The sequence below is a fragment of the Alosa alosa genome, chromosome 6 (assembly GCF_017589495.1).
Source record: "Alosa alosa isolate M-15738 ecotype Scorff River chromosome 6, AALO_Geno_1.1, whole genome shotgun sequence".
In the NCBI taxonomy this organism is placed as follows: Eukaryota; Metazoa; Chordata; class Actinopteri; order Clupeiformes; family Clupeidae; genus Alosa; species Alosa alosa.
In genome coordinates this window covers 24,492,772-24,515,499 of record NC_063194.1, presented here as the reverse complement: position 1 = coordinate 24,515,499, position 22,728 = coordinate 24,492,772, and the positions used below count along the sequence as shown (strand labels likewise).

General features: G+C 42.1%; 2 protein-coding genes across 5 annotated transcripts in view; both read right to left on the bottom strand.

Moving 5' to 3' along the window:
• The window catches only part of stat3 (signal transducer and activator of transcription 3 (acute-phase response factor)), a 33,717-nt gene extending 31,039 nt beyond the window's left edge, over positions 1–2,678 (bottom strand). For 2 of the 4 annotated variants that reach the window (XM_048245605.1, XM_048245606.1), the window contains exon 1: positions 2,439–2,678. The gene's annotated coding sequence lies outside the window, so the exon portion shown is untranslated. The remainder of the gene's footprint in view (positions 1–2,438) is intronic. The other 2 variants (XM_048245603.1, XM_048245604.1) reach the window with 1 other exon arrangement.
• Positions 2,679–7,532: 4,854 nt separating this feature from the next.
• cavin1a (caveolae associated protein 1a) overlaps positions 7,533–22,728 on the bottom strand; it is a 22,462-nt gene continuing 7,266 nt past the window's right edge. The window contains exon 2 of the mRNA XM_048247078.1: positions 7,533–9,443. Coding sequence (XP_048103035.1) covers positions 8,685–9,443 — 759 coding nt within the window. The 3' untranslated portion in view covers positions 7,533–8,684. The remainder of the gene's footprint in view (positions 9,444–22,728) is intronic.

Here is a 22,728-nt window from a genome sequence, read left to right as displayed (position 1 = left end):
AAGGTTATTCTGTTTCTAGTTTAGTGGGGCTAAAACAACACATATTCTTGTTAATGGCTTTATCATAGTTGATGGTTGAATGATGTGCATAACAGTACTCCTAGTGGGGAGGCTTGTAATCCATAGACGTTAAAAGAAAACTCAAGACAATTTTTCATATAGATCTCTGTTTCTCAAGGTCACTGGTTATGTAAAGCACACTGAACGACCTCTGTGTATGAAATGCACTATATAAATTGATTTGGCTAAGTACTGTCTGTCAGTATGAAAACAAAATGATTTTAAAAATGCCCCCGCCCCCGAGTATAGCACTATACCTGGTTGTTCTAGCTGGTAAGCCTAGCTAGGTTGTTTTTTTTTTTAATCGAAACTACTCAGTGACCTCAAGAAACTATGCAAAGAAGGAATTCTCCTTTAACTTGGCCAGAACAGGAAATTCAAAGTGGAAGCCCACTTGTGCTCACTTTAACCTATTATATGAGGTAGCTGTCCTCTAAACAGACATAGCAAATTAAGCAATACAACATTTCAAACAATAAATTCACTATAATAAAAAATAATGTAATTGTGTCCTCCTGTGTCTAACATATAGTAACATATTGCAAATTCCAGCATGACCAAAACAAGTCTGTGCCAACAGGTGCCCCGCGTTAGACAGGTAGCCAAAATTCCATCAGCTGGTCTCAAAGGTCAGGTGTGTCTCTTTTCCCGTAAACCTGCGATTTCTATTTCCTGTTCCCTTGAAGTTGCCTGAATGGAAGACTTTAATGAACCAGAACAGATACAGGTGCATCTAAAAATATTGCATATCATGGACAAGTTCATTTTTGTTCCCTTAATTGATTTTAAAACCTTAGATTACATTCAACTTTATTGTCATTGTGCAGAGTACAAGTACAGAGACAACGAAATACAGTTTTGTTTATACGCTTATACGTTTGTTTTACGCTTATACACATAAAGTGAAATATTTCAAGCCTTTTTTGTTTTAATCAAATTTAATTTAATTTAAATTGGTTTTCGATGACGGTTTACAGCTAGAGGAAATCAAAAATCTAGAATCCCAAAATATTAACTAAATAAAAAATGTATTATACGGAACTGTCGACCTGAGATGATCTCTATTCAGCTAATTAAGTCAAAACAACGGCAATGGTTTCCTGAGTCTTTCATCTCTTGTCTACACAGGGCAATGGACTTTTCCATGATATTCTATTTTTTTGAGATGCACCTGTATCTTGACACAAACTGGTCATGCAACCAACATCATGTGGATGATAGGCTAGGCCTAAATGTTCAGTTCAACAACTGCAACAGCCAACCATTTAGCATACTGTGTGTGTGTGTGTGTGTGTTGTATCTGCATCACAGACACAGAGATCTATGTTGGTAACAAAAAAAATGAATTAATAAAACAATAATGTGTGTGTGTGTGTGTATATATATATATATATATATATATATATATATATATATATATAAATAAATAAATAAATAAATAAATAAATAAATAAATAAATAAATAAAGGCTAACCTAAGCCTGGAATAGATGAACACCTGCCAACACATCCCCTGTCCCAATATTGGAAGCGATGACGTAACAGCTCGGGGGACATCCCCAGTTGGTAAGAATGGAAGAACCATAGAGAGAAACTCCGTTTTCACCCAAATGCTCACAACGCTTCAAAAAGGTGGGAAAGATACCTGTGGGATAGCCTAGCCTACAACACGTGCCATCTGACGAGGGTGGTAGACATACAGGTCTGTGTGGAAACTGTCCTTTTAGTTTTGATTAATTAGCAGCCTAGGCCTAGGCTAAGTAGATGTATCATGGTAGGCTGGAACACAAACATCATATTTTTGCATGAGTTAATAGCCTATAGCCTACTTAAGTGACTTCTGCCGAGGTGTAGGCTATACTCCACCCTTATTGTTTTCCATCATTTAAGTAGCCTATTTCATGGCGACCGTTAGGCTACTGTGTTGATTTACATAACACTGTAGGCTAGATGTAAGACTACTTTCATTTGGTCAGTTGAAGCCCTCTGTCACGTCCCGCATCTAGGGAAACCCATCAGAGATTGGATGCTGTCCGAGGTCTCAGATGAAAAGCTAGCAGTCTTCATGAAAATGTGGTCTAAGCTACTTTTCACCAGAGACATTGTAAACAAGTAAACCCTGAATGTTGTTGCAATCAAGACCCTCCGACGCTGCCCAGCCCAGCAGCGTCATAAGTCAGGCTACAAAGTTGCAATAACTTCCATGAAGACACCTCCAATGCCGCAACTCTGTTAAACGTTAAAAGTAACTTCTGGATAACACATCAGAAGTGTGGCTCTCGTGACTAGCCGACCAATTCAATACATGGAATTTATTAAATTCCTGAAGTCATGTAGCCTATTCACTGACTAGCGACATTGTAGCAACTTCACACTTACCGTTCCCTGGTCTCTTTTCTGACGCAATTAAGTAGCCTGTTTGTCGACAGCACGACACCGCAGCCGCTGAATGGATGAAAAAAGTGTTTTCTGTCAGCAACACAAAACGCAGATGGATTGTTCTATAAGCCTTTACTGACGACTCTTTCCCCAGCTCATGAGTACTTTTTCAATAACGACGTAGGTTCTGACTCCCAGCGCAAGTGCCGTCTCGCCAGCCACGGTAGGGGCCTACACTTGACTGACATTTCCTCCATGCACTAGGAAACGATAACAGAATTTCCTCCAATTGTTGAATTGTGCTGCCACTAGGGGCGGGTCTTGAAAACAAGCAGGGTTGTCAGCGCCCATGTTTTCTCCCAACCCCTATGTGGCTTTTCCGTTCAGTCAACCTCCCTCTGTAAACCAAAAGAAGCCAATAGAACTCGGCTGTGTAGCGGCGGGAGGGTGTGTAAGTTCACGGAACAGCCGTACTTGAAGTCATCTGAATTACTGGCAGAGTCTACGTCATCAGGACTGTAATACAGTGATAGCAGACAGTAGGCTATTGAGTTCAGCCCTTTGTACCCCCTTAAGCCTTTTGTAAGATAACTTTTAAATGTCAGCAAAATACGCACTGCTTTATTGTAGAGGTCAATTTGTTTATATAGCCTACTTTATCCATCCATCGATTTGTTTAAGTGTAGCTAAGTAGATTTTCATTTTAATTGAAAAAACAAATAAGACAATAAAAATCGCAATAATAAGCTATCAAAACATCCACTAATATGAAAAATCAGTAGGCTACCTTACTCAACTTATGATAAAAAAAAAAAAAACTTTCCTTGAAGCCCACAACTTATGTTGCTGAGAGAGCAGCCAATGTTCAGTTTGTGGGTCATGACATGGGAAATCTCTCAGCAATCTCTAAGAATAGGTCATGCAATTTCCTCGATTTCGTAGGCAGGCTAGGTGTAGGTATGCTTTCAGATAGGCTGCCTGAAAATGTGAAGCACAATTTTCAAGTCTTTTTTCACAGGCACAATAACAAAACATTTCTAAAGCACCTCCAACATGTCAGTATAGGCTACCCATGTCTGCAGTAGCCTATACTATCTCTAAACCAAGCTGTCTCTGTAGTTCCTTTTTTGGGGTTGCTTGAGTGACTTCACACATTTCCGTTCTTAGCTGTATGGATGTGTGTTTATAAGTTTTACTTTCATTGTTGATGAATTCGATTCAGTTTGATCATTCAGTTCTAGAATAGTTGCCATGCATGGGCATCTTCTATCCGGCCATTGTTACTGCATATATTGGTGGTTCCATTGGGTCTGCCTCTGGAACATTGCTACCAAGGCAGAGGGCCAACTGCAAAAGCAGTCTAACCAGCACCAATATATTCTATCTATCTATCTATCTATCTATCTATCTATCTATCTATCTATCTATCTATCTATCTATCTGCATGCAGTACAAGTAATCACAGTACACATGTACACATTCAAAAACACTGATGCTGATATAACATACTGTGGTGAAAGAGCAATGATGAATGCAAAATCCTAATTCCCACACACACTTGCTTGGACTGGCATTTCCCATTTGTCAACGGCAATGCACTTAAACATTTGGTCATCAGATAGTCATGCTAAACATCTATGAATACTTACTGGTATGCCATCTTCCAGGTTCTTAAGTACTTTTAATTATAGGACAATATAGTAATTTAAGCAGGGCCTAAAGATTCTCAGTTAATTGTCTTCAAATATAAAATTGTATTATTGCTCATTGAGGTTGACCAGGATTTTTTCTGTACATAAACAAATTGTGAGATTTTTTTAGTCTATGAGTGCAATTCCACAGTTGATATTAACCCTCTTTCACCACGTATTAACTTGACTAAAGCCCCTTATCTGCCAAAATTGCAATTCAAATGTGTGTTCCTGCTTACTTGAAAGCCACAGACTCAACAGTTGGTATCAGTGTGAAACAGTAAAGCACATGCAGATGTTTTATTCAGTTTTACGGTCACTACTTTGTAATTATGGTTGGGGGAGGGGGGGGGGGTGGTCCTCTTTTTAGCAGCACATATATGGTCAGCCAAATACAAAATAATACAAAATTCAAAACAAAATCTGTTTCAGCACAAGAATATGACAACAAGTGTATTGTAATGTGTGGTGTAAAAAAGGGAGCATTAGCAGAGCATTGTATGTTTAGGAGGATCAATGCCATTAAGCCCCTTGACCTCCTCCCATGTCTGTTTCCTCTGAGAGCTGCAGCTGTGTGTGTGTGTGTGTGTGTGTGTGTGTGTGTGTGTGTGTGTGTGTGTGTGTGTGTGTATGTGTGTGTGTGTATGGACATGAAGTCTATGTGGAATGCATTTCTTAGGAGGAGTCTGTATGTGTGGAGATCTGCATACTGTTTATGTGTATGCCACATCATCTCAAAGTGAAGACTAAGCATCTGTCTTTGATTGAGTATGTTCTGTATAGCCCTACACCGACCATCTTTATATTAACAGGAGGAGCCACCCCATCCCCATGCCACGCCCCCACCCATTCCCTTGTCCTCTGATACCAGGAAGTGCACTCTATTTAATTAGATGTTGGCCCTGGCTAGCTAACAGTGTTATGTACAGTAGTAGAGGGAGGACACTTCAAGAACAGAGAGACAAGGATGAGAGAACATGCCTTTGGAATGTGAGTTTGTATATTAAAAACACAGAAAAGAAAATGGAAGAGAGAAAGGAAGAGAAAGAACATTTTTAATTGGCATTTTATTGACAGATGCAATGTCCACTGCTCTGAGTTCTGATGTTCCATACAGTAGGTAAAGACTGTATGGATCACTGTCTTCAGTCTTCTACCCAATTCATCTTTTCCTCCTGAGAAAAGATATGTTTCTTTTCCCTGCAGGATTTGAGTTAGGATCCTCAGCCTGTGACAGTCAGTGTAAATCCCATACAGCTGAAATGAAAATACGAAACACACACACAGAGAGAGAGAGAAAGAGAGAGAGAGAGAGAGAGACACACACACACACACACACACATATATATATATATATGTGTGTGTGTGTGTGTGTGTGTCACTAACAGTCAAAGGGTTGGAGACACTTTCAAATTTCCATTCCTCTCCATTATAGACAGAATACCAGCTGAGGTCATTTGCATTATTTTTTTTTAAGAAGGGCAGCAGTTTTCAGATTACATTGTGCTTACATAATTACAAAAGGGTTCACAACTGTTGTTGAAAGAAATGGCTGATCTTTAATGCATATTCATCCAATGTTGCAAAGGCACATTCTGTTTACTAATCTGATATAATTTTAAAAGGCTAACATTGGAGAACCCTTTTGCAATTATGTAAGCACATAATGTTTTCTGAAAACTGCTGCCCTGATTAAAAATGATCTCGGCCGGTATTCTGTCTATAATAGATGTGTGTGTATATATATATATATATACACCCCCACACAGTGTGCATTCTTGCACACACTATAGATTTTTTTTTGCAATCTCAATCTGTTTATGCGATCATACTTTTTACATAATCTAAAAAGACATAAAGAAGTGATACAATGAGAGAGAGGAGAGAAAAAAAGAGAAAGAGAGATCCTTACATCAGAGACCTTAACCTTCAGTTCAGCACACTAGACCGAGGGCATTCAACAATCATGAAATACAGCATGCCGTCCCATGGCTGTGTACACCCTTGGGAAACTGGCTTTGATCCATGATCAGCAGGAAAGCTTACAGGACAAAGGATGCTAAATGGGCACCCGTGTTTGCAATAGCCCCAGTCTCCATCTTTTTTTTTAATCATAAACAATGATTAATCGCATATATTTCTCCAGTTCTATGCTTGCACTATGTAATATATTTTCTTTGCCTCTGACTTTTATCATCCTTGAAGAAATCCTTTCTTATTACACTCCTTCTTTCTGCCTGAGTCTGATATTGAACTGCTTTCACATTCCACCAGTATGTACCTTCCCTGTTCCCCATTCTCCTCTTTCAAGACTGATTGTATGGCTACTTTTAAATGCAGACATTTTGATGGGTAGGTCTGCAGATACAGTCCAAGTAAATTGAGGTCCCAGAGAGGACACATTGGAATCAAATCAATCCCCACAGCATGACTCTGCATGCTTCTTTATATGTCCTTTCATCAATAAAAACAAAAACAATGCTTGAACGTTCTATTTGGGCCCCAATCTACTTCCTCTGCATTAAGATAACATATGGAATGTTAAAACGGAAGTCTTGTGGGGCCAACTATGATGCTGATAATGGAACTCTCTTGAAAGGGTCCACTATGATGCTGATAATGGAACTCTCTTGAAAGAGTCCATATGTCCCGGTGTATCTTTTGTTATTCATCATTCCCCTTTACCCTCCCCCCCCACACACACACACACGCTCTCTCTTGATTCTCTCTGTCATCTCTCCTTCTCTACATGATGTTTCTCTTTATGGTATTCCTTTCTCACTCTTTCACTCACTCTGTCTCTCTTCCCCCTTTTTCTTCTCCATCTCTCCTATCTGTCTCTCGCCTTTCTTCTATGAGGCAACATATGATTTATTCCTGCAGTGGCATTGGTTGGTGCTTGCATGATCAATAACAGACACGTGGTGTGATATTTACAGCCTCTATTACTTACTGATGGGTTGTGCTGCAGCGAGCGCACCTTACCCCACCCACCTATTGAACCAATGAACGCTTTCATTTTTACTCAGCAATACACTGTACTGCAATCTGGAACTTCCAGTGGTGAGCTACATAGTATATATGTGAGTTTAGTTATGGTTTTACTGCGTCATGTTGTGCACGTGTAGACTCTAGCATAACATAACATAACATAACATAACATAATGATACAGATGGGCCTTTAATCATTCTAAGACGTACCATCATACAACATCAAGATCTCTTGTAAGCAGGTAGAGTTCCTCTTTAAAAAATCTATTTGGCTAATGCGTCCAAAAATCAATATGCTGAAAATAGCTTCTGTAGAGGTTCCACAGATCCACAGTTGTTATGTTCCAGCAATACAAATCCATTCTGATAAATGAATAAATGTCACAATACAAAAGAGGAGGAGGTGACAAGATTTTACACACTGGTAGTCATTTAATGATCTGTTACAGTGATCTCGGTTTTATAAACATTTTTTACATTTAGTTATGAGTTCAGTGTTGACTTTATAAAACATACACACTCAGTCACAAAAATGATTATGGATGGTGACCTTCGTCTAAAACAGAATAATATGTACTCCACCATCAGATTCCAGCCAAGCTTATGCTCTGATCATACAAACTGATAATTTAATTTAGTCCATTTTATCTGCCATAGATTGAACACCAAATCAATTTTACATGACTGTACATAAAGCATCGATTCTCAAACACATAACCCTCGTTTTCAAGTTTATCCTTATTTTCACACACATCTAAACACTATCCTGCCTGTTTTGAAACATGATATTACACCACCAGTTCTCTTTTGACTTTGATCTCCAACACAGGGTATATTTGTATTTCACAGTGAGGCTTAGGTGAGGGATAGAAGGCTAAAAGCATGGGAGAGAGGAAGGAAATTAGTTTAAGGTTATGGTTATGAATATCAGCATGGTTAGAATGAGCACAATCATCCAATGTTGGGATTGAGACAAGCTATTTGGCATCAGAGCTCTGAAGATACGTAATCAGACTGGAGAAACCCCTGCAGTCTCACTCCTCTTGATAGCTTCCTGTGTTACGGTAACACAAACTGTGAAACTCCCATCCTCGCTCTCACTTCACAACAGACTTCCACACTTAATGCTGTTGACATCCACACTCCATTAACAAACCACTCTCAGAATGACACTCAAAGTAGACTCTATATCCTTTAAAAAGGCAGCTAATTAACTAAGGGAAAAGGTTAAGCTCTGAATTCTAAAAACAAACATAGAGTCTTGTGTGTCTATGGCAGCCTTGGTTCATCATACTGCAGTTCAGATTCTGATTAAAAAGAAAAGTGAAAACCAATGACAGAGTTAAAGAAGACAAACAACACAATTCTTGGCAACGCTGTACGAGTCCATCGTCTTCCCCATGCCTTCTTTGCCATAATACTTGTTAGTTCATCCATTCTCTCATCAAACCATCTTTCCTCTTATCATCCTCTTCCCTATGTAGACCTCAGAAACATACACACACATGCTTGTTGCTTATTTCCTCCACAAGCTCAATGGCCCTGTATAGCCTTTATAAACGCCTTATTTCCCCTTTTTCTGGTTTGGAAGATCTGTATCCACCAAGACCAGCTTTGAGGAATCCGCCACCTCGAGCACGGCCTCCATCTCTGGGCTGTCCAAACTCACCAGCACCCCTTCCTCCACCTCAACCTCCAGGGCCTCCTCTTCGTCCACCTCTACCAGGCCACCCTTGAAGACCACAGGCTTGGCCTCCTCCTCCTCCTCCTGCTCCACCTCCACCTTCTCCAGCTCCACCTGGCCCTCGCGGATCTTCTTGACGTGGAAGGTGAAGGGGGGCACGCGGTAGGTGGTGGACTTGGGGCGCGGGTGCCCCCCGCCACCACCACTGCGCTCCAGGTGGAGGGACTTCTTCAGCTTGTCGCGCGATATGCGCAGCTTCTCCTTGCGCTCCGTGCCCAGCTTGCCCATCTTCTGCTCCAGGTTCTGCTTGGTCTTATCGAGGTTCTCACGGGTCCGCTGCCGGGTCTTCTCCAGGTTTTCCCGCGTCCGCTGCCGGGTCTTCTCCAGGTTATCACGGGTCTTCTGTTTCTGCTTCTCCATGTTCTCCTTGCTGAAGGTCTTCTTGATGTTCTCCATGCGCTGCAGACCACTGCGCTTGATGCGCTCGGCGCGCGACTCCTCAATGATCTCCTCAATCTCCACCTCCTCATCTCCTCCTGCTCCATCGCCCTCAACCCCCTCTCCTTCTTCCATTACTGGCTGTTTCACTGCCACTTTCTCCACTTTTGATGCTGCCTTCTTCTCAGGAGGTGGCTTCTCCTGTAGAGACACACAGAGAGTTAAAGGGAAATGGACCCTTTCAACAAGGTAAACAAAAACAATGCTTGAACGTTCTATTTGGGCCCCAATCTACTTCCTCTGCATTAAGATAACATATGGAATGTTAAAACGGAAGTCTTGTGGGGCCAACTATGATGCTGATAATGGAACTCTCCTGAAAGGGTCTATAGAGAGAAATAGAGACTTTGATTAGTATTGATTGCGTATGGTTTGGACAATTTTGCGTCACGCATGAATCCATTCATCCACGGCTATGAAAACACAGTTAGCATTTCATGCTACCTTCTGGTACGCCGAATGACCATAGGTGTCTACTGCCAAACATTGTGTACTGTGCGAAATAACTGTCTGCCCTGAAACTCGGTGTTAACAATAGATGGTCTCAAAGCAATTTGCAGAGCCCATAGTCAAAATTTCACACAGGCTCTTTTCGGCTGACTAGTCACCAGCGTGGCTGTTCAGTAGGATATTATTAGTAGTGGTATACAGTATATCAGTGATTTTCAACCTTTTGCCCCCAAGACCCCCCTGTGTCCAAGGAAATATTCCAGGGCCAATCATATACATACATTCATGGTTCCATCTTGAATGTAGCCTAACTACATTTCAGGTAGCTTTCAGGTAGCCTAATTTAAGAGCAGCTGGCCTGAAAAAAAGTCCCCAAGAGCTCATGTTACAATACCCCATTTCCTCATATCCAACAGGTTTCTGTAGGTTCTGCTAAAGTGAAGTCATCTAACAAATGTTATGTTTGGTATGTCAATCACTGTGGCTTCTGGTGGCTTTATGGGATGAAAAGGAAAACTGTCACCAACTGAATCAATTTCCCACACAGAGAAACAGCTCAATTAAAATGGCCTGATTATTAGTCCAGACAGTAGTGAATGGTAAATTATAGTCATTAGCAAGTTAAAGGGACATTTACTCATTTTATTGTCAGGAAATGTTGGCCTGGTTGACATTGTCAGGAGACAGAAATTGAAATTGAAACTGAGACGGAGAAGATCACACCTTTGCAGCAAAGAAACAATGCATATGAAATACGAGTGTGTGTGTGTTTGTGTATGTGTGTGAAACAGAGAGAGAGAGAGAGAGAGAGAGCAAGATTACTGGTAGAGAGCCACCTCTAGTGATCAGATTTATACCTGCAGCCTGACGTTCCCTTGAACTCGTGAACCTGAACTGCACACATTGAACTGCACACATTGCTGATGACATAGGTCTACCAAGAGCCATATCTATACGGCTCTGGGTCTACCAGTTTATTTATCTAGTACAGTGTTTCTCAACCCGGGTGTCGTCTGGCATCCTCAGGGGTGGCAGAAATGTGGCTGACACATAGGCTAATAAAATTAAATGTGGCTGACACATAGGCTAAAATGAAATTTAAACTAGATGTACCGCAGAGCAGTACAAAATATGACCGCCGCCCAGTCCAGCACATTTTTTCCACAAATATAAATCACGCTGAAAGGCCTATATGATTCTAACTGTCTTATGCATTATCCACACTCAATTCTCACTGGTATCTGCTAGACAACAAGTACCAAAACATGATTAGTTCATAGATTTCACATGTAAAATTCATTTTATACAACCCCACCCCCATCTTGCCTGTTCATAATTCTGAGAAATTCTTGAATTGTGTGCATGTGTGCGTGTACACGTTTATGTTTATGTGTGTGGGTGTGGGTGTGTGTGTGTGTGTGCGATGCTTGTGTGTTTGCCTCATGTATGTGTGTTTGTGCATGTGCATGCATGCGTACATATGTCTACTGTGTGAGTATGTGTCATACGTATGATTACTGTGAATGTATGTGTGTGCGTGTGTATCAGTTTGATACAGTGCACATGGAATGGGTTAACATGACCCCTGGAGGCAAACATACGGAAAAAATTGGTCATCCTAGGCCCCACGGTTCTCAAGATATTCACAGAAAACTGTGTCTGCCCTACCCTCCTTTTAGGGGTCCAGTACAGCCGGGGGCTACAGATCAAAACAAAAACGATGGTTCCATGCTATCCATGTGGGGTTACATGCCCACCAAGTTTCGTGGTACCCCGGTCTTTCAGTGTCCCGGAATCCTTGTTGGTGTACGGTCACTAAATGTACACATAAATTATTTTATTGTAAGGCCCCCATGAACGAAAGTCCACAAAACTTGGCATGCATTCGGAGGGTGTCATAATGATCCTACACTTTAAATTTCGTGCAGTTTTGACCATGTCAGCCAGAGATATTGTGATGAAAACACCTCATTTTTTGCTTTTTAATTTTTAACTAGGTGGCACTATACATGAAATAAGTGGTAATGGGATGGGTTGACATGCCCCCTTAAGACCAACATACAAAAAAAGGTGGACCTCCTAGGCCCTACGGTTCTCGAGATATTCACAGAAAACTGTCTCCGGCCACCTACAGGCCAGTTGGTGTATAGTAACATAAATTAATTTATTGTGTGGCCCCCATTAACGGAATTCCACGAAAACTTGGCGTGCATTCAGAGGGTGTCATAATGATCCTACACTTCCAATTTCGTGCAGTTTTGACTATGTTAGGTCACAGATACCTGCGATTACAACACCTAATTTTTACTTTTTTGTGTTTAACTAGGTGGCGCTATACATGAAATGAGTGGTTATGGAATGGGTTGACATGGCCCCTTGAGATCAACATACAAAAAAAAATGGTCCTCCTAAACCTTACGGTTCTCGAGATATTCACAGAAAACTGTGTCTGCCCTACCCTCCTTTCGGGGGGTGCAGTCCAGCAGGGGGGGCTACAGATCAAAACGAAAAATGATGGTTCCATGCTATCCATATGGGGTTACATGCCCACCAAGTTTCGTCTACCCCGGTCTTTTAGTGTCCCAGGAATCCTTGACGGAAATTTGGACATGCGAAAAAGAAAAAAAAAAAAAAAAAAAAATTCTGACTAAACCTATATGACCTATTTTCGCTGTGCGGCGGTCATAATAAATGAATGCATGATTTTGGAATCTTTGTTCTAGCTTCATCACGCAGTTAGGTAAAGGGAGGCCACATCAGAGAAAATAGTTAAGATTATTTCTGAATAGTCTGATACATCTGAATCTGTGCCCTCAACATAATCCTCTTCATCGTGTGGTCATTCAGTTAGGAGGTAGAGACCTCCAGCAAGACAGTACAGTATGTACAAGTAACGCAAATGAGTAAAAAAGAACGGCAACTTTCCATATTCCTTTTTCAAAACTGTACTTCAACTCTCACTCAAGTAGGGCTTTATTTTTAAGCAAGTAATCCACTCTTTACTCTGCTACATTTTCAATTGCCTTTCGTTACGAGTACATGTTTATTATCGGAGGAGAAAGTATCTTCGAGGGAGAAAAGCGCACCCCTCCCTCGGTGCACAACGGCGTGGGAGAAAAGACCAAAGTCCACAAGCCATATAACACCTGTACTGTTGCAGCTACACTGGTTACCAGTTACCCAGAGAGTCCAGTTTAAGATCCTACTGTTGACATATAAGGCCCTGCATAACCTTGCTCCCAGTTATATCGCCGACCTCTTGGAGAGCTACACCCCTTCCCACTCAGCTGGTCTGCTCAAGGTGCCCAAGATGAACCTCAGCACCATGGGAGAGAGAGCGTTCTTCCACACAGCCCCAAAGCTATGGAACTCACTTCCAAATGACATCAGGCAGTGTGAATCCACTGCCCAGTTTAAAAAGGCCGATCTCTTCAGACTTGCCTATGGACTATGATGGGGCTAAATGGACTATGATGGGGCTAAATGGACTATGATGGGGCTAAATGGCATTTTTTTTATAATTTTTCTCCTTTTATATTTTTTCTTCTTCTTCTATTTCTTTTATCTGTGAAGTGACCTTGGCTGTCCTGAAAGTCGTTTTTAAAATGTATTATTATTATTATTATTATTATTATTATTATTATTATTATTAAAAGAAACAGGGCTTCAGAATACATTGTTATGTTGCCCCACGATTATGAAAGTAACGATTGGTCTGACCATGTTGTACACGGATTAGATGTTCTATACTGTATGAGAACTGTGGACCAGGAGCTGTATGTGTGTGTGTCATCCATTCCTGCGAGAATAGAGCGGTTGTATGCATCGTCCCAGGCCCAAGTCTCTCACTGACAGTAAGTCACACTCCTTTGACAGTCAGATCTCACACAGTCCTGCTCTGATTGGACCAGAAGAACCGGGAGCTGTGGATTTTTGCAAAACAAATAACAGGCTCTAGGTGGAGGGTTTTTTTCTAAAACCGGCTGATTTATGTTCTTCTGTCGGAGCAGTGTCGGTTTCAGTGAATATGATCAAAAAAATCTTGCCAACTGCAGCTTTAACACTGCTGTGGGTGTGATGAGGCCCTTGAGTCTGTATAAGGAAGCTGGTTAGCTGTGTTGTGTAGATAGATAACTGCTATACGGCACATGGGGCGTGACTCACTGTGTGACTTTAACACCATTTCCTATAAAAGAGATGCGGTCTGGCATAAGCACGACATGACGTGACTAAAATCTGTTAACGTTGTGTGTTTCTGTGAAGCAGAAGTCACCACAGCATGCAAGTAAGCATGGGCACACACACCAATCCACCCACACACACACATACGCACACAGACACACACACACACACTCATACACACGCTCACACACACACACACACACACACACACACACACACACACACACACACTCTCACACAATATATAAGAATAGTGAAACTAGCTAACACATTTTTGTCAGGATGAAGTACATAGACAATCAGCTTGCATTAAAGGAAGGAAGTCTAGTCATACATACAACCAAACGCACACACACAACAGGAAAGCCCTGCAGCGCATAGTGAACACAGCTGGAAGGATCATTGGCGCTTCACTCCCCTCCCTGAAGGACATTTACACCACCCACCTCACCCGCAAGGCGACCAAAATTGTGAGTGATGCAAGTCACCCCGCTCACAATCTGTTTGATCTACTGCCCTCTGGGAAGAGGTACAGAAGCCTGCGCTCCCGCACTACCAGACTCACCAACAGCTTCATACACCAAGCTGTAAGGATGCTGAACTCTCTCCCTCCTCTCCCCCCTCCACCCTCAGCTACATAACATCCTGGACATTGGACCCACAATGGCCGCCTGCACTACTCCACTTGCACACTTGAACACTTGCACACTTGTACACTTTACAACTTGGTGTTGTTGTCCTGAAAACACAACACTTCTGCTGCTCTTACATAACTTGCACCACTATGCCACTTTCTTTTATTACTCAGGTCAAACAGAACTACCCAAGCCTCTTATTGGCCTGACTTTGCACTAGTTTTTTATTGACTGTCTATGCACAATTTCAACAAAATTTTGCTGCTCTTATTTTTTCATTATTATATGTGCCCTCTTATTTACTTATTTACTTACTTTTTTGTTTACTTGAATGTTATGTTTGTCTGTGGACTTAAAATTGGTAAAATATGTCTTGTCTTCACCGTGGGATAGTGAGAAACGTAATTTCGATCTCTTTGTATGTCTGGAACATGTGAAGAAATTGACAATAAAGCTGACTTTGACTTTGACTTTGACTTTGACACACACACTCTCACACACACACACACACACTCTCTCACACACACACACTCTCACACACACACACACACACACACACACACACATACACTCTCTCACACACACACACACACACACACACACACACACACTCTCTCTCTCTCTCTCTCTCACACACACACACACACACACACACACACACACGCACGCACACGCGTACACACACACACACACACATCCGTACACACACACATGTACACAGGCACAACAGCTGAATCCACAGAGCCCACACACAAAAACAAAGAGTGATTTACAGTCTAGTGTTTACAATATGGTGAATTGCTCCTTGGGGCCCCATGAACAACAGATACTTTATTTTGATCAATCAATTAGTGTGACAGCCTATCAGCCTATTGATGACTAACTGTCGTGTTATGTTGAATCCCCATTCTATTCCTCTGTTGTTACTGTAAGGGCCACACAGCAGCTCCATAGATTTGGCCATAGAACTGACTGGCTTATACTGCCCTCCGATGGACATGGCTAACTTTACACACATGTAAATGCCCTCTGAGAAGCTGCTTTATCCAGAGATGAATACAGTCTCTGTCTGTCTGTCTGTCTGTCACTCTGCAGGGGATGTCCTCATAAAATGGGTTCTGACTCCTAATGTGGAGCTGGTGTTAAGGTGCTATCGTGCTATCGTGTGTGTGTGTGTGTGTATGTTATTTTGGGCTTGCCTTTCCCTATCACTTGATTCTATCCTCCACTCTATCTCCACTTGTTCCCTGGCCGGCGGCCACCTCTGCATTCTGACCCCACCCACTGCCATCCCTAAATACCCCCTTGCCCAGGTCAATGCATAAACACCCCAGCAGTCACCACAGCAACCGCCAACACAGGTACCCCTTTCACCTTAGTATTCTAGGACTTTCCCCACAGGATCACTGCTTTGTAGTCAAACACCAGTATGGTGTGGAACTGTCAAATGTGTGTGTGTGTGTGTGTGTGTGTGTGTGTGTGTGTGTGTGTGTGTAATCATGTGTATAACCATGAGTATAAATGCATACATGATTCACATATTCAATATTTTTTTTCCATTGGAAACAATAAACAATTCTTCCCAAATTATCTTAACAATAACGAATGGTTCAATGCCATATTCCAGCATTAGACATCCCTACCAACCATGGAAACACAGGCTTAGTCTTCAAGCATTTTTGTTCAAAAATACCTTCATTAAAACACTGTTGTGCAGGCTGTGCTCCAGAGACCGTGACAGGCACAACACTGAGCCACGTGAGCCGCTGGGAAAGAGTGAGGTCATGCAGGCAAAGGGAGCTGTGTGGAGGTGTAGCAGTCTGCAGGAGAGGGGAGGAGAAAAGGAGAAGAGAGGAAGAGAGGAGAAGAGAGGGGAGGAGAGGAGAGGAGAGAAAGAGAGGAGAGGGGAGGAGAGGAGAGGAGAAGAGAAGAGAAGAGAGGAGAAGAGAAGAGAAGAGAAGAGAGGGGAGGAGAGGAGAGGGGAGGAAAGGAGGAGAGGAGAGGAAGAGAGGGGAGGGGAGAAGAGGAGAAGAGAGGAGATGGGAGGAGAGGAGAGGAGAAGAGAGGAGAGCAAGAGAGGAAATGGGAGGAGAGGAGAAGAGAGGAGAGGGGAGGAGAGGAGAGAGGAGGAAGAGAGGAGAGGGGAGGAGAGGAGAGAGGAGGAAGAGAGGAGAGGAGAGGAGGGGAGGAGAAGAGAGGAGAGGAGGGGAGGAAGAGAGGAGATGAGAGGAGAGGAGAAGAGAGGAGGAGGAGAGGAGAGGAGAGGAGAGGAGAAGGAGGAGAGGAGAAGAGAAGAGAGGAGAGGGGAGGGGAGGAAGAGAGGAGAAGAGAGGGGAGGAGAGGAGAGGGGAGGAGAGGAGAGGGAGCCAGAGGCAGGAAGGGTGCAGTACACTACCCAAACACAATCTGTCATGTGTGTTGAGCACCACACCACACCACTGGAAACTTTCTTCCATCAAACAGGTTCCCATGTGAGGGCCATTGTACCAGTCTCTCCATTCAGTTACAAAATACAATGTTCTCTCAGGTGAGATTGAGGAATAAGCTGCCAGATAAATTCTACAGAAGCTATGTATTTGCTTGCTAGTGCATGCTCCTGTTGAACTATTATTCACACACAAACAAAGAAAAAACATTTTCCGGAAATTTTGTTACATTTTAGTCTGTCAAGAGGAAATAAAATACTGCTATAGCTACAGCTTCAGGCCAAACCAGAAAGACAGAGATCCTAACCAGAGGGAGGAGAACTAATCAGCACAGCTTGAGCAGGGACTTCTCCATCATACCTATTATATACTGTAGATGCATATATGGGACATTACACAAGTAATATGCAACTGTAGCACAGTATTCCTTCTGGTATGTTATTTGGACCTGGTATTCAACTAACAGCCACACGCGAGACTGATACATTTTTTCCCCTCACACCTCTCCATTTCATTCATAGGTCCATGAGGGAGGCCATTCTATCTGACGTCCCTCTCCCTGGATTTCTCTGGTCTCAAATAACAGCAATTTGAGAGGTAATTTGGGTCTACAGTATGCAGTTGCCTGTATGTCTCCACGTAAAGATATAAGAGGCAATTTGATAGCATGACTGTTTCCTGTGGAGGATTCAAAGGTTTCCACTCTGATGGCTTCATCTAATTGCCAAGTGGCAATTCTAAAAATGAGAGCATTTTCACCCAATTACAGAAAAAATATCTACTTTTTTTGAGAACTGTTGTCACGGTGACTGTTACCCTCAACAACAAATACCGTGGTTACCAAAGGCTGGGTGGCCTCACTGAAAGGGCTCAGGACGCTAATATGAGTTAATGCGCGAGATACTCTGTGGGGAGATACAGAGATCACAGTAGGAACTTTAATCAGCTCTTCAGCTTGTGGGCTCTGCTCAAGCATCTGAGCCCACCCCTTCCATTTTTTATTTCTCCCATGATCCTCTCTGGTGACAGGCAAATGCAATCAGCGTGAGTCATAGCGGCAGCTGTCCTATACAGGCCATCGCCAACTGTGCCTAATCGCTCTGTCTGTCTCTCGGACTTGCTGTCTGAGCTAACAAGCAGCAAGTACATACTGTAACTATACTGTAAAGAAAGGTTGAACAAGCATCAGGAACGTCAGATTATTAATATTTTGGCCTGGAATTTGACTAGTAAGAATGGCATTTCAGATATCTGAAATTGTGATTGCAAATAGTACAACTCTTACACATCAATTACATTTCAGATTTCTTTCATAACTAGTCATAATTGATTTTGTCTAATCAAAATATAATTTCTACATGTGTAAATGCATATTGTAATATATAAAAATTGTTTTACAGATCTCTTAAATAAACATTAGACATTGTCAAAATCACATTGAAGTGAAAAATGATGTGCTACATGTTGCAGTGCAGCATTTTTGGCTTGAATTGGAATGAATCAGAGTTTGCCATCAGAAACGGAGAAACACACATGCCCCAACACACTGTCAGTGTGCCACCTAACCTTCTTTAGCCTTTCCATAATGACAGAGAGAACACACTCACTCAGTGATGCTCTCCCTCTCTCCCTCCCGCACATGCATGCACGCACACACACACACACACACACACACACACACATTCACACTTACAGGGAGGACTAAGCTCATGGCCACAAGGAAATAAACAATCTGGGCAGGAAGAACAGCAACAAATGTTCCCATTCCATGCATCACTTTTTCCTCTGTAACTCTGCTCTGTACAAGCGTGCATTTCCGTGTGAATGAGCCCAAAGTGAAAGTATTTACACATCACCAGAGGAAACATGCAAAAGCCATCTTATGCTGCAATGATGCATACAGAGACATTTATGACTATGGCACCTACACCACACCTGGCAAAACACTACAAGTCCTCTCTCTCTCTATCTCTCCCTATGTCTGTCTCTCTCTCTCTGTGTGTGTGTGTGTGTGTGTGTGTGTGTGCATGCTATTTTGACTCACTATTAATACCCTATGCTCCTGTGTGCCAGTGGAGTATGCAGGAGAAAGAAGATCCCTGCTATTCCTAAGACAAACTCACTGGCTCACACATACACACCAAAATATACTGTTACATACTGCATGCTGCTAAGGTACTGCACATGTGCTCATTCTCATGTTTATCCTTACGGTAAGAATGAACTGAACAACTCTGAGAGAGAGAGAGAGAGAGAGAGAGAGAGAGAGAGAGAGCAATATGAACATTTTGATGCCACAGTAATAGAATAGACAGATTTGAATATATCATGAGAGTTGTAATCACCTGTAGGTTAGTAATGCGATGTGAAACCTTTGGTGTAGATGAAATTCCATATGTCCGCTACGCCAATGACAATTACACTTTTCACGTATCAACTTTGGGGCCTTCCACAGTATGACCGAGGTAGAATTATATTTTCAGTGCAAACACTTTGGGCACTATGGGCTGCAACTCCTCTGCAGGATAAATATCCTTAGGATTTTTATTCAGTCATTCAAACATTATTAGGGTAAGTTTTACTTTTTTCAGGCAATGTTTTCAATGGTAATCCCTTGTCAGTCAATAGTTAAAGTAATTAACTGTAGAACTGTTTTGTCATTGACTATGAGACCACGGTGAAGTACAGTAAGTTTCACTTACTTGCCTATGAGTTCAAATAATAGACGAGTGCAGATGCATAGGCTATACTATGCTAGTCACAAAAAGGTTTTAGTGAAGGAAGGTTTAGTGGAATCCCTGTTCCATCTGGTCTGGCGTGCAAACAGATTCCTTCAAATGCGCTGCTGACTATGAAAATACCAGTAGCCTACGCTGTTTGAAGTTGCACTGCTTGCTGTTAAAGGGAATCATAGACGTAGCAAGTTGCTACCGAGAAAACCAGCCATGCAACTTCAAGAACAAATCTCACAGGAATCGTGAATCGACCTTGTCAGTAGATATAGCTCTTTGGAGATTGTGCCTGTTGTTATTCCTTCACCTCTACAACAAAAGCATTTTCATTGTGTACAGAGGGGATAAGTCACGAGAAGTTTGTTATTTACAACAGCAGAGTGAAATATAAATATATCGCGACTCTAGAGGAAGCTCTACAGTCGGCAAAAATACCTAAACCTAGTGTACCTTTAATGTCTATAAACTTTCCGCCTTATCCGTTTCTGATGGCCAAAATAGGGCCCTTTAACAGTTATTCTTCAAAACACATTTTTAGTCATTGCAGTGACAGGTCAAATGATACAACGACTGATTACTATCACCACAATTGTGTCCCAATAGCCTACCAAGTTTAATTTTCATACTTCAAAGCATTGCTGAGATTTGGTTTGACGGCTTTGCCAACGATTACGAGTCGCTGTATTGGGTGATCTTTTTCACAAATCGAAAGCTGGAATACAACTTTTGTGAGGATTGGGCTGAAGATCATTTGTAACGAAAATTGTGATTTGATTTCTGTTAGGCCTATCAATAAAATCCAATATGGCGGGAATTGATATCATGGATTATGTTGAACTCGGTTTGATCCAAAGATTGAAGCAACCTCATTTTTCAAAAGTTGATGCATTACCGCCACCAAATCTCATGTGTGGCAAGACGATGCATGACTTAATTCATTTTCAACAATAATAAATTAAAAACGGAAATGGGCCCATCTATCGAGAATGTATTACCCATAATGAATGCAAGAAGGACATATGAGTTATAGAATAGAGTCAATATTGACAGCTGAGGGTGTAATAAATGGAAGTGGGAGTTGAATAATAAGCTTAAAGATAAGAATATAACTTGCACAATCACAAAAGGTGTGCATTTACTTGCACATATATCTAATGTTTTCCATTGGAGGTAAAAACTGTAAAATGACCTGGTAAACCAGCTGATGGCTATCTGGACACACCCGATCCCCTGTGCCAATCTGTGAGTGGACCACGCAGCAAATTGCATCTGTTCAAACGGCATCACGCATCTGTGAAATGTTGAGCCTGTTAAACATCTCCTCTGGCCCTTCCAATAAGTGGGCTAAGTATGAGGGTGTGCAGGAGTCTAGATTTGAATCAAGAAAAGATTTGCGATATCATATTATGTCCTTTCTAAAAGAAACAACTGCTGGCCTCTTTTCGGAGGGAACTGGCTCCAGTCAAGCGTTGTCAACAGGGTGTTCCATCGGCATTGCAGATTTGAATAATATAGCCTCATTTCTCCAAGATTCTTTGTGTCCTGTGTTAATTTCCACCAAAGCACACCAGAGCATCACACTTCCTCCACCATGCTAGACAGATGGAGTCAAACACTCCTCCAGTATTTGATCTGCCCCTCACAAATATTCTTTATGATCTGAACACAAACTAGTCTGTCCATAACACTTTTTTCTAGTCTTACTCTGTTTGACTGTGTTCTTTTGCCCATCTTAATCATTTCTTTTTATTGACCAGTCTATGGCTTTTTCTGTTAGACTCTGTCTAGAAGTCCAGCATCCTAAAGTGACCTCTTCTGTCATTGATACTGATGTTTTGTGGTTACTATACAATACAAAACAGAAGTCCAGCATCCTAAAGTGACCTCTTCTGACATTGACACTGATGTTTTGTGGTTACTATACAATACAACATTGTACTATAGGCTACTATACAACATACTATACTATACAATGTAGGACCTGCGATGCGTCTGTTTCTCCGACGGACTTATCCTCTTGCAGAGTTATCCACTGGGGCCTCCCGCTGCCATTGTGACAATGTGAATGAGCACATTTGTCTTCAGTGTACCCTTGAGCGTGACTATTTTGGGTAGAGGGGTTAGAGAGGTGATACAGCACATAGCTCTCCCCATCACACGTGTCTGCTTGCGTACACGTCCACAATTATAGGTCACTCACCTGTGACCTTCACTGGCAAATGGCCAAACTATAGCAGAGTTTTACTCTGTGTCCAGGGGCTGTAGAGCAGGGAGGGTGCTGATGAGAGGACGTGTGCAGGAGGAGGCAGGGTGGGTACAGAGGGAATTCGTTGGGCAGGAGGGGCGCCACAGCCAGAGTGGGTGAGGTGGGTGGGGTGGGGTGTGGTGATTATGCTGTAACTGAGAGGCTGCACTTCCTGGCAAAGGATCTGACTGTGGGTGTGTTTGGGTTGACACCATGTCTGTCGCCCTGCCAACCGCTGAACATGCTCTGGTGAGTGTAAGATGCAAAAGCTGATCAAATCAGACTGGCACATAATATGCACCACTGGTACAGTTAATAGGCAAATAAAAGTCATACTGTATGTATACCAAAACTTATTGGACTAACTTACTGGACTAAAAAGGACACTTACATAAAAAAGGCTAAGGGACCGAAAGGGATAGAAGCAGCACAGTAAGGCTGATGTGTGTGTGTGTGTGTATGTGTGTGTGTGTGTGTGTGCGCGTGGGCAATAGTGAGGGCCACTTTAGCACTAAGCACAGCTAGTAGCCTCACTCATCAGATGTGCTGCTGTGAACCACACAGGGTGTGTCTGTGCACATCTGTCTTCTCGTCACATGCCACTGGACGTGAGACAGACACCAGAGCGAAGCCCACCGAACCTACCTACCTAGTGGATGATCATTCTTAAAGTTCATACATTTAACTGTCACCAGCCTTTTTAAAGCACAAATCACAAGATTTTGCATTATCAAATATACATATAATATTTTAATC